The sequence below is a fragment of the Scyliorhinus canicula genome, chromosome 2, assembly GCF_902713615.1.
Source record: "Scyliorhinus canicula chromosome 2, sScyCan1.1, whole genome shotgun sequence".
In the NCBI taxonomy this organism is placed as follows: Eukaryota; Metazoa; Chordata; class Chondrichthyes; order Carcharhiniformes; family Scyliorhinidae; genus Scyliorhinus; species Scyliorhinus canicula.
In genome coordinates, this window is record NC_052147.1 from 234,198,170 (window position 1) to 234,210,511 (window position 12,342).

Here is a 12,342-nt window from a genome sequence, read left to right on the forward strand (position 1 = left end):
TCTATGCGGCAAGGTCCATGGCTGACTTTCCTACCCTGCTGCTAATTGAGGTTCTTAAGTGGCCAATGAATGATTAATTCAGGACGTTACACTATCACCGCTGGTATTAGCCCAGTTGTAGGTGGACCTGTCACCATGCCTGATCAAGGGACCGGACTTTGGGAATGGGCAGGACATTGTGGTGGGGGGGGGGGGGGGGGGGGAGGGGTGTGGTGATGCTGTGAGCCAACCTCCCTTCCATCGCCGCTGACCTCTACACTCTTCTCCCTGCAACATCCATCCCGCAAGACCCACCCCACTCCATTATTTATCGCTGGCATGGGTCACTCTGCGATCCTAGAACTCTGGTGCCTGTCCTGCCAGTGGCAGTCACAGCCTCGCCATGGTGTTGCTGAGCCCAAAAACTGCAAGCCTCTTATTGGCTGGCAACTCTTGGTAGGCAAGTCTTCTGCACACACACCCTCCCCACACTGGTTTTGATTCCAGGGAAGGCCTACCTCTGACCTCGCCACTGCCTGCTTGGTTTGCAGTTTGGCGGGCCTTCCTGAAAGCAAGCAGCATGGGTCTCTCAATGGCTCTCCAGCTAGTAGATGAGGCTCCCTGGTGCCTCAACAAAATTCTGCCCGGTGACTGAATGGGATTGTGATCAGGGTACTCCTGAACTGGCATGAAAGCAGATTCTCTTTACGATTAGGGACAAAGGGTAAGTCCTTGAAGTTGGAGGGTCAACCAGAGGCCTTCCAGTTACTGGGAAGCTACCACCTTCAAAAAAAGGCAAGTGAGGGGGTCCCTTAATGTGGAGATGTCCCTTCAGTCACATAGTAGTACTACCTCGGTCGTAGGCCCCAATTACAATATTTAGGAGCAGCCAAGCCTTGGAATAATACTAATCTTTATTAGTGTCACAAGTAGGCTTATATTAACACTGCAATGAAGTTACTGTGAAAAGCCCCCAGTTGCCTCACTCGACGAGAATTCAGAATGTCCAATCCACCTAAGAAGCACATCTTTTGGGTCTCGTGGAAGAAAAGCGGAGCACCCGGAGGAAGCCCACGCAGACAGAGAGAACATGCAGACTCTGCACAGACATGACCCAAGCCGGGAATCGGAGCCATGGCCCTTCGAAGTCCCTTCGATTCCCGTACCAGCCTCCCGGACAGGCGCCGGAATGTGGCGACTAGGGGCTTTTCACAGTAACTTCATTGAAGCCTACTCGTAAGCAATTTTTATTTAATTTTCATTTCATGCTGTGAACCAACAGTGCTAACCATTGTAGCACTGGGGTCGCCCGAAATCTCCGGCCCGCGATGGGCCGAAGTCCCGCCTGTCTGTAGCCGGTCCCACCGGCGTAAATTAGAGTAGGTCCCTTACCGGCGGGTCCTGGCGGCACGGGCAGGCTCCGGGGTTCCTGGGGGGTCAAAAGGGGATCTGGCTCCAGGAGGTGCCCCCACGGTGGCCTTGCCGGCAGTTGGGGCCCACCGATCCGCGGGTGAGCCTGTGCCGTGGGGGCACTCTATTTCTCCGCATCAGCCGTTGTGGTCCTCCGCGATGTCCGATGCGGAGGTGAACCCTCCCGCGCATGCGTGGGGATGACACCATCACGCGCTGGCGCTCCCGCCAACTTGTGCCAGCCGACGGAGGCCCTTTGGCGTCGGTTGGCGTGGCGCCAAGCCCCTATCCCACCAGCGGGGCGCCAACCCTCCGGGGTGGGCCTAACCCCTGAAGGTGCAGAGGATTCCGACGCTGGAGTGGTTCACGCCACTCCGTCCCGCCAGGACCCCCCGCCCTGCCAGGCAGTTGTTTGGAGGTTGGTGGGAGGATGGGATTGTTGTTGTTGATATGGGGTTGACATTATATTTGTTACTGATTATTGTTTTTTTAAAAAGAAAAATTATTCTCCTCCTTTTTCACATTTTCTCCCAAATTTACACCCAACAATAAACAATAATCAGCAACGAATGTAACGTCAATTGCCATATCAATAACAACGGTCCCATCCTCCCACCAAACCCCAGACATCGGCCTGCATGTGAACATAAATAAATGACAAAAAGGAATCAGGAATCACTCATAGTCACCATTAACACATACAGTCCCTCTCCCCCCAACCCTCCCAGCCCCCAATTAGATGTGATCCAATTCTTGAAACTGCATAATGAATAACGCCCATGAATTGTAGAACCCCTCCATCCTTCTCCTCAGTTCAAATTTGACCTTTTCAAGCATTAAGAATTTCAGCAGGTTCCCCCGCCTCGCCGGGGCACAGGGTGGAGAGGTTGATCTCTCCCCTAACAGGATCCTCCTTTGGGCGATCAACGAGGCAAAGGCTGCAACATCTGCCTCAGCACCCGTTTCCAACTCCGGCTGGTCCGACACCCCGAATATGGCCTCCTGCAGCAATGTGGAAGCCGGCTCTACTGGGAAGCTCTGTATCTCCTTTCTGGCAAAGTCTCAAACCTGCATGTATCTAAATATTTCCCCCTGCTCCAGTCCATACTTCACTCCCAGCTCCTTCAATCCCGCAAAACGACCCCCAAGAAATAAATCTTTTGGCGTTCTAATTCCTTTCTCCTCCCATCTCAGAAAATTTCTATCCCACTTCCTTGGCTCAAATCTATGCTTCCCCCGAATCGGCATTTCCCTTGACCTTACCCCCAGCCCGAACTGCAGTTGAAATTGCCTCCAAATTCTCAACAAAGCTATTACTACCGGACTCCCTGAGTATCATTACTGCTTATTATTTATTGCTGGTGGGTGTAAATTTGGGAGAAAATGTGAAAAAGGAGAATAAAAATATTTAAAAAAAAACACACCAATCTTAATTGAGACAATCATAATTGAGGCACGATGCGGTGATTTATTTTCCTTTAGGTATGTTTTAGAACCCAAAATAGTTAGGGTTAGGGTCTTTCAGGACTTGGGAGTTGTGGGAAGAAACCAGAGCACTCGGAGGAAACCCACGCAGACATGGGGAGAACGCTCAGACTCCGCACAGACAGTGACCCAAGCCGGGAACCAAACCCAGGTCCCTGGTACTGTGAAGCAACAGTGCTAACCACTGTGCTGCCCAGTTACAAAGTTGACATTATTTTTTTTTTTTTTAAATAATTTTTATTGAAGAAATTTTTCAAAATACAAACATTTTAACCCCCCCTACATTTACATTTAAATTATAACAAAACAAAGTCAAACCCCCCTACTTAACAAGAAAAAGAAAAAAGTCCCCCCCCCCCCTACTCGCGCGTTCCCCCCCCCCCCACCCCGCCGGCGAACCGACAGTCAGACCAACTTATCATTTCTAGCAGCGTCCTCGGGCAGGCCTTGCCCGTGCCACCACCGCTACCGTACTTCCTTCGTCTTTGTCCCCCCCCCCCCCCCCCCCCCCCCTCCTCCCCCCTCCCTCCCGCCCTCCCCTCCCCTCCCGGGTTGCTGCTGTCACGGCCTCAGTTTCTATCTCTGATCCAAGAGGTCTAGGAAGGGTTGCCATCGCCTGAAGAACCCCTGCACCGACCCTCTCAGGGCGAATTTGATCCTTTCCAATTGGATGAAGTTTGCCATGTCGTTTAACCAGGTGTTAACACTCGGAGGCCCTTCGTCCCTCCACTGAATCAGGATCCTCCTCCGAGCCACCAAGGACGCAAAGGCTAATATTCCAGCCTCCCTCGCCTCCTGTACCCCCGGTTCCACCCCAACCCCGAAGATCGCAAGTCCCCATCCTGGCTTGACCCTGGACCCCACCACTCTCGACACCGTCCCTGCCACCCCCTTCCAGAACTCCTCCAGTGCCGGACATGCCCAAAACATATGTGCATGATTCGCAGGGCTTCCCGAACATCTAATACACCTGTCTTCACCCCCGAAAAACCGACTCATCCTTGTCCCCGTCATGTGGGCTCTATGCAGTACCTTAAATTGAATGAGACTTAGTCTCGCACATGACGACGACGAGTTGACCCTCTCCAGGGCGTCTGCCCATGTCCCGTCCTCTATCTGTTCCCCCAGCTCTAACTCCCACTTATCTTTCAGCTCCTCTACTGGTACCTCCTCCACCTCCTGCATAATCTTATAGATGTCCGAGATCTTCCCCTCCCCGACCCAGACCCCTGATAGCACCCTATCACTCACCCCCCTGTCGGGGAGCGCGGGGAACCCCGCTACCTGTCGTCTGGCAAATGCCTTCACTTGGAGGTACCTGAACGTGTTCCCCGGGGGGAGCCCAAATTTCTCCTCCAGCTCTCCCAGGCTCGCAAACCTCCCCTCTATAAACAAGTCCCTCAGTTGTCTAATACCCGCCCTCTGCCAGCTCTGGAATCCCCCTCCTGTGTTTTCCGGCGCAAATCTGTGGTTCCCTCTTAGTGGTGCCCCTATCAGACCTCCCACTTCCCCCCTGTGTCGCCTCCACTGCCCCCAGATCTTGAGGGTGGCCGCCACCACCGGGCTCGTGGTATACCTCGTGGGAGGCGGCGGCCATGGTGCCGTTACCAGTGCCCCTAAGCTTATGTTGCCGCAGGACGCCCTCTCCATGCGCTTCCAGGCTGCCCCCTCCCCTTCCATCATCCACTTTCGTACCATCGATGTATTTGCCGCCCAGTAATATCCTGAAAGGTTGGGTAACGCCAGCCCTCCACTATCCCTACTCCGCTCCAAAAAGACCCTTCTAACTCTCGGGGTGCCATGTGCCCACACATACCCCATGATACTACTCGTTACCTTCTTGAAAAAGGCCCTGGGGAGGAAGATGGGCAGACACTGGAACAAAAACAAGAACCTCGGGAGGACCGTCATTTTAACTGACTGCACCCTCCCTGCCAGCGACAGCGGCACCATGTCCCACCTCTTAAACTCCTCCTCCATCTGTTCCACCAGTCTGGAAAAGTTCAACTTGTGGAGGGTCCCCCAGGTCTTTGCCACCTGCACCCCCAAATACCTAAAACTTTTAACTGCTCTTTTGAAGGGGAGCCTCCCAATTCCCTCCCCTTGGTCTCCCGGGTGTATTACAAAGACCTCACTTTTCCCCAGATTTAATTTATATCCCGAAAAGTCCCCGAACTCCGCTAGTATCCCCATTACCTCCGGCATTCCCCCCTCCGGGTCTGCCACATACAACAACAAATCATCCGCATAGAGCGAGACCCGATGTTCCTCCCCTCCCCTTGTCAGTCCTCTCCACCCCCCTGAACCCCTCAGTGCCATCGCCAACGGCTCAATCGCTAATGCAAAGAGTAAGGGAGATAGGGGACATCCCTGCCTAGTACCTCGATGGAGCCCAAAATATTCTGACCTCCTCCCGTTTGTTACCACACTTGCCATCGGAGCTGAATAGAGCAGTTTTACCCACTTGATAAATCCCTCCCCAAACCCAAACCTTTCCAACGTCTCCCACAAGTATTCCCACTCCACCCTGTCAAATGCCTTCTCCGCGTCCAGCGCTACCACTATCTCCGCCTCCCCTTCCACTGCTGGCATCATAATCACATTTAACAATCTCCGGACATTTGTGTTAAGTTGGCGTCCCTTCACGAACTCCGTCTGGTCTTCATGGACTACCCCTGGCACACAGTCCTCTATCCTGGTTGCCAGGACCTTTGCTAACAGCTTGGCGTCAACATTCAGGAGGGAGATGGGCCTGTAGGACCCGCACTGGACCGGGTCCTTGTCCCGCTTCAAAATCAAGGAGATCAGGGCCTGCGACATTGTTGGGGGCAGAACCCCCCCCTCTCGCGCCTCATTAAAGGCTCGCACCAGCACTGGACCCACCAAGTCCACAAATTTCCTGTAAAACTCCACCGGGAACCCATCCGGCCCCGGCGCCTTCCCCGCCTGCATCTGGCCTATCCCTTTAATTAGCTCCTGCAGCTCTATCGGCGCCCCCAACCCTTCCACCAGCTCCTCCTGTACCTTTGGGAACCCCAATTTGTCGAGAAAGTTCTTCATTCCCCCTCTCCTCTTCGGCGGTTCAGACCTATACAATTCCCTATAGAAGTCCCTAAAGACCCTATTCACCTCTTGCCCCTTCTGCACTACATCCCCACCCCTCTCTCTCACTCCCCCAATCTCTCTGGCTGCATCTCGCTTACGAAGCTGGTGTGCCAGCATCCTGCTCGCCTTTTCCCCGTACTCATACGCCGCACCCTGCGCCCTTCTCCACTGCATTTCCGCCTTCCTAGTGGTCAGTAGGTCAAACCTGGCCTGCAAGCTACGCCGCTCCCTTAATAGCCCCTCCTCTGGTGCCGCCGCATATTTCCTATCTACTTCTAGGAGCTCCCCCACCAGCCTCTCCCTTTCCTGCCTCTCCTTCCTCTCTCTGTGTGCCCTTATGGAGATCAGCTCTCCTCTAATCACTGCTTTCAAGGCCTCCCAGACCGTCCCCACCTGCACCTCACCTGTGTCATTCGTACCCAGATAGTTCTCAATGCCCGTTCTCACCCTTCTGCACACCTCTTCGTCCGCCAACAGCCCTACATCCAGGCGCCACAACGGGCGTTGGTCCCGCGCCTCCCCCATGTCCACGTCCACCCAATGTGGTGCATGGTCCGATATCGCAATGGCCGAGTACTCCGTGTCCTGCACTCTCGGTATCAGTCCCCTGTTCAATACGAAAAAATCGATCCTAGAGTACACTCTGTGGACGTGGGAGAAAAAAGAATACTCCCTCGCCCTAGGCCTACCAAATCTCCATGGGTCTACCCCTCCCATCTGCTCCATGAACCCCCTTAACACCTCTGCCGCTGCCGGCCTCCTATTCGTCCTGGAACTCGATCTATCCAGCCCAGGGTCTAACACCGTATTAAAGTCCCCTCCCATGATCAGGCCCCCTGCCTCCAGTCCCGGGATGAGGCCCAGCAGGCGCCTCATAAAACCCGCGTCGTCCCAGTTCGGGGCATACACATTTACCAGTACCACATTCTCTCCCTGCAGCCTACCCCTCACCATCACGTACCTGCCCTCCTTGTCTGCCACCACCTCTGCCGCCACAAACGACACCCTCTTTCCCACCAAAATCGCCACCCCCCGGTTCTTGATATCCAAGCCTGAGTGGAACACCTGTCCCACCCACCCCCTTCTCAGGCGGACCTGATCTGCTACCCTCAAATGAGTCTCCTGCAGCATTGCTACATCAGCCTTCAGTCCCTTCAGGTGTGAGAAGACCCTTGATCTTTTGACCGGCCCATTCAGCCCCCTTACGTTCCACGTGAACAATCGGGTCGCAGAGCGACCCGTCCCTACTCCCTGTCGATTAGCCATGTCTTGTCCCTTGCTCGCCCCGGGTCATCCCTTCTTTTCTGACCCGCTTCCCATAGCAATGGCCCCCCCCCCCCCCCCCCCACCCCCCCCCGGCTCTCCTCTTCTCGTCCCTGGTCTTTCCAGCAGCAACCCGGTGTCCACCCCCAGCACCCCCCCCCCCTTCCCCCCCCCCCCCCCCCCCCCTGGCTAGGACCCCTCCTAGCCGCGCTGTACCCCACATCGTACTCCCGAGAGTCAGCTGGTCTCCGCTGACCCGGCTGCTCCTGCCACATTCCGACTCCTCCCGGTTCACCCCATCTGCGCCCGTGAAAGATCCCCTTAAAACCCCCGAGAAAGACCCGCATAATCAACCCGCTCCCCCCCGTCCCGTCTCCCCAACTTAACGATATAATACCCAATGGCAACTAAATACATAAATACTTAACTACATACTTAAATAACAAAATAATTAACTAACTATCAACTAACAGTGTGCCCAACCATCACCCTCCATCAAACAGTATAAATAACCGCAGATAACCATAACCCGAAAAGAAAAAAAGAACAAAAAACCCCCCCAAGCACCCAAAGAAAAAGGGTAAGAGGGGTAAATAACTAAGGGAAATTGGAAACGGGAAAAAACACCCCATAAGAAGCCAACGACCCACAATAGAGATTTCAACAGTACAAATATACAGAAACACCCAACAACTCGAAACCTTCAAAATATTCAGAAAAGTCAACCGTTCGAGAAAAAACACCCCAAACAATCCACGAAACTGTTACCCAGTTCCGACCTGGCCTGAAAAAGAAAAGGGCCACTTGCTCAATCAAGAGTCCCCCGGCGGCTACGACCGCCGGTGCTCCCAGGTTTTAGTTCGTGTCCAACTTTCCATCTTGTACAAAGGTCCAGGCCTCCTCTGGGGACTCGAAATAATGATGTTGGTCCTTGTAGGTGACCCACAAGCGCGCCGGTTGCAGCATTCCAAATTTGATCTTTTTCGCGTGTAGCACCGCCTTTGTCCGGTTGTACCGGGCCCGCCGCTTTGCCACCTCCGCACTCCAGTCCTGGTACACCCTTACCGTCGAGTTCTGCCACTTGCTGCTTTTCTCCCTTTTTGCCCACCTCAGGACTCTCTCTCGATCACTTAGCCGCTGGAACCGCACCAGCACCGCCCTCGGGGGCTCGTTTGCCCTAGGCCTCCTGGCCATGACCCGGTATGCCTCTTCCAATTCCAGGGGCGCCGGACCGGCCCCTTCCCCCATCAGGGAGCTCAACATCTCCGCCACATATCCCGGGAGATCCGACCCCTCCAGGCCTTCTTCCAGGCCCAGGATCCTCAAATTTTTCCTCCTCATCCGAGTGTCCAGCTCCTCGAAGCGGCTCTGCCACTTCATGTGGAGTGCCTCGTGCACCTCCACCTTTGCCCCGATGACTGTGGCCTCCTCCTCCCTCGCGGTCATCTCCTGCTGCAGATCTTTAATCGACGCCTCTTGGATCGCCTGGGCTCCCACCAACCTGGTGGCCGTCGCGTTCATGGACTCTAAGAGCTCCACTTTCATCTCCGTGAAAAAACGGAGGAGAGCGGCCTGCTGCTCCTCCGCCCATTTCTTCCACTCCTCCGATGCACCGCCGGCCGCCATTTTGATTTTCTTCCCCCGCTTTTTTTTGGGGAGCTGCTGCCGTTTTTCTTGCCGCTCCACTCCGGGTACCGACCATAAAATCGGTCTAGTTCTCCTCAGGGGACCTTCCCCCACCGGGATTCGTTTTTTCAGCGCCGTTGGGGCCCTCCAATTGGCCCAAAAACACCTTTGTTGCAGGAGCTTCCAAATGTGCGGCTTAGCTAGTCATAGCCACAACCGGAAGTCACAAAGTTGACATTATAAACAATAATTTAGTGAAACTCAGGATTGCAGACTATGATTTTGATTCGTCAAATGACCTTACCACTTGAATTTAAATTGATCTATTAAAAGTAATTAGTTAAAATAAATGTCAAATAGCTTCAGGGATCACTGAAGCCCAAATTAGGGAGTATTTGTGTGGTTTCAACATAAATAATGTGGAATTTAACAGGGAGGAATATAAACTTTAATTTATAATTCATTATCAGTAAGAGCCTTGAATTCCCACACAGTGGGTAGAATCGGTGATCTGGGCAGAACCTTTGGACACGAAAATTGCACTAGTTTTGATGTGATTTATTTTCCATAAGTTGCTACTCAAACTCATTTGCATCTTGTTGAACAAAAAGTCTACTGTGAGTCAAGGCAATCAGGCAGTGCTTTCAGATATCATTTTCAAAAATAATTTTGATTTGAAAAAATCCCATAACATAGTTAAGAGGAGTGGCAACTTGGTGAAGTCTGGTTAATAGGGCTGAACTCCGCCACCCCCACCCCCACATAAAAATATGTGTAATAATCCACAGGAGGCAGGAGTCCCGTCACCACGCCAATATTTATTGCCAATAACTAGATACAAGAGCAGCTCCAAACAGTGCTGCTAGCATTCCAGTCAACTTAAGACTGCTCACAAAGCCTACACAGGTGCTTATATGGGCCCCCTCAATGAGCTATCATTGAGGGAGCTCATACTCCAATTGGCCAACCAATAACGCTAATTGGAGGTCATTACAATATGCATTTTTATTTTGAGTATTAGTACAGCATCTGTGAGTAAACAGATTGCAATTAACTGAAAATAACTGTTTTAAAACTCTACAGAAATATTTGCTAGTTATATTGGTTTAGTCAGTTCCTTAATGGCTTGATAAGTTATATTTATAAAACTTTAAAATGTGCCTTTAGCGTCCTTGCAGCCAAAAAAAGCAGCTTAATTTTAAGAGCGTTACTGACGGCCCACAAATGGGCACCGTTAGCAGCACATCCCAGTCGTGATTAATACAATCTAGAGAGACGTATGAGCCCAAAATTATTTGGGCTCATACGTCCTCATTGAAATGAATTGTTTGAAAATATATTGCGCAGCACAGCACAAAGCATTTTTTCCTGAACGTAGGCATCGATTTGTCTTTTCATATCGTACAATTTAGCATGGAGGAAGAGCAGCAGCAGTCCTCTTCCACCGAGAAGAACAAAGGCAGTGGTCGCATAGGGACTACCAACACTGAAAAGTTCTCTTCCAAGTCACAATACCCTGCTCAGCACCAACGCTCTCATCCCAAGAATGAATAAAAAAGTCTCAACAACAGCAATTGGTGGGCCTATAAGAACAGAATCGGCGGAGGGCAGATACTTGTAGCAAACCTAATGTATCCCACGGTGCCCATCGGTGAAGGAGTAAATGGGCCACCCCAAAAATGGTCACGAGGATTGCAAATGTGCAATTTCCCGTACCGGCGTCCACGAACAGGCGCCGAAATGTGGCAACTAGGGGCTTTTCACAGTAACTTCTTTGAAGCCTAAACAAAGGTAGTTTTAAAGGATTTATATTTGTATTGGTAAACATTAAGAATAAGGTATAGGTTTAATTTAATGTTTCTGTGCCTGGAAGAGTAAAACCTATAGTTAGATTCATGCTGGTTTAGCACAGTGGGCTAAACAGCTGGCTTGTAATGAAGACCAAGGCCAGCAGCGCGGGTTCAATTCCCGTACCGGACTCCCTGAACAGGCGCCGAAATGTGGCAACTAGGGGCTTTTCACAGTAACTTCTTTGAAGCCTACTTGTGACAATAAGCGATTATTATTATTATTAACTTGTGCCCATTGCCTCCGGTACAGGCAGCACACCAGCTTCAGCTCTTGAATGGCAACACTGGGATCATATCGGCATTACATTCTAACTTGACATTACAATCCCCTACATTGCATACTGTTGGCATAGGTTCACTGCACACATAGCAATATCTTGCCAGAATGCCTGGCACACATTGTACCTGAAAACTGTACACATGCTGCAGGAGCCAATTGATACTCAAAGCATCAAAAAGACAGGTAATAACCAGCCAGATATTGTAACCCAGCAGTTGGCTTCCAGAATGTGTCCGAATGGCATGGCAACAGGTTCTTGCTGATCCATGCAGCAAAATGACCCTTCTAGCAGCTGGGCCAGATGGAATACATTTTTTTAATATTTAAGGGGCAATTGAGCGTGGCCAATCCACCTAACTTGCACATCTTTATGTGTTGTGAGGGTGAAACTCACGTGGACATAGGGAGAATGTGCAAACTCCACACGGACAGTGACTCGGGATCTAACCCGGGTCTTCGGCACCATGAAGCAACTCTGCTAACCACCGCGCCACAGTGCCGTCCCTGGAATACGTTGACAATGCTGCCAACATCACCACCATCATCAACAGATCCAAATAGATTTAGCCAAGCAACTAAAGATTATTTTTTTAAAGGCATCAGGAAAAATTGAATTAAGAAACTGAATGAAACATTTGGATTTGAACATGCAGCACCAATAAGAGCTGTCACTATAATGTCAGCAGATTTGCCGGAAAATTTAATAGTCAGCAGAAATTAGTATAATTAATCCAAAGTAAACCAATTATGGTTGGCCTTCATTCCTAAACTCTTGCCAGTTTCTCCAAACAAATTGCAATTTAGCACAGTGCACTTCATGTACGCAGAACAAAATCTAAAGATAGACAAAATGAAGACAGGGACTCGCATTATATAATAAAACTATAATGCAGCTGTGGTCAATGTTATTATTAATTAGACTCCTCAGTAATGTAACTCATTTACACGGTTTCATTTTATGATCAGACATGCCAAGGGAAATCAAGTCAGTCCTGAAGGATCATTTCCTTACCTTTTCTCCAAAATTAAGTTTTGCGAAGGTGAAGGTTTTCAGGCAAACGTTTGATCCACATATTGAAGGCTCAATGTTGTCTTTAAAGAATTTCTCCAAATACATCCCAAAATATGGCCAGGCTTGCTTAACAATCTGGTTTAAAAAAAAATAGAAATTATATCTATGTAACGTGAAGCTCTGAACATCCAAGTTTAATTAACTGAAGACTACAACATTGACACAATTAGCTTTTTTAATGAACTATGCAACCAAACAATAATGAGTATCTCTGCAGCTACAAGTGCTAGGAAAACCAGGTTTATTCAGTTCTTACTTTAAAATACATTAAA

General features: G+C 50.5%; 1 protein-coding gene across 2 annotated transcripts in view; it reads right to left on the reverse strand.

Annotated features, from left to right (window-relative positions):
- Window positions 1–12,342, reverse strand: part of LOC119962037 (extended synaptotagmin-3-like) — a 170,816-nt gene that overhangs the window by 127,552 nt on the left and 30,922 nt on the right. For both annotated transcript variants that reach the window (XM_038789816.1, XM_038789817.1), the window contains exon 3: window positions 12,011–12,145. In XM_038789816.1, the coding sequence (XP_038645744.1) occupies window positions 12,011–12,145 (135 nt within the window). The remainder of the gene's footprint in view (window positions 1–12,010; window positions 12,146–12,342) is intronic.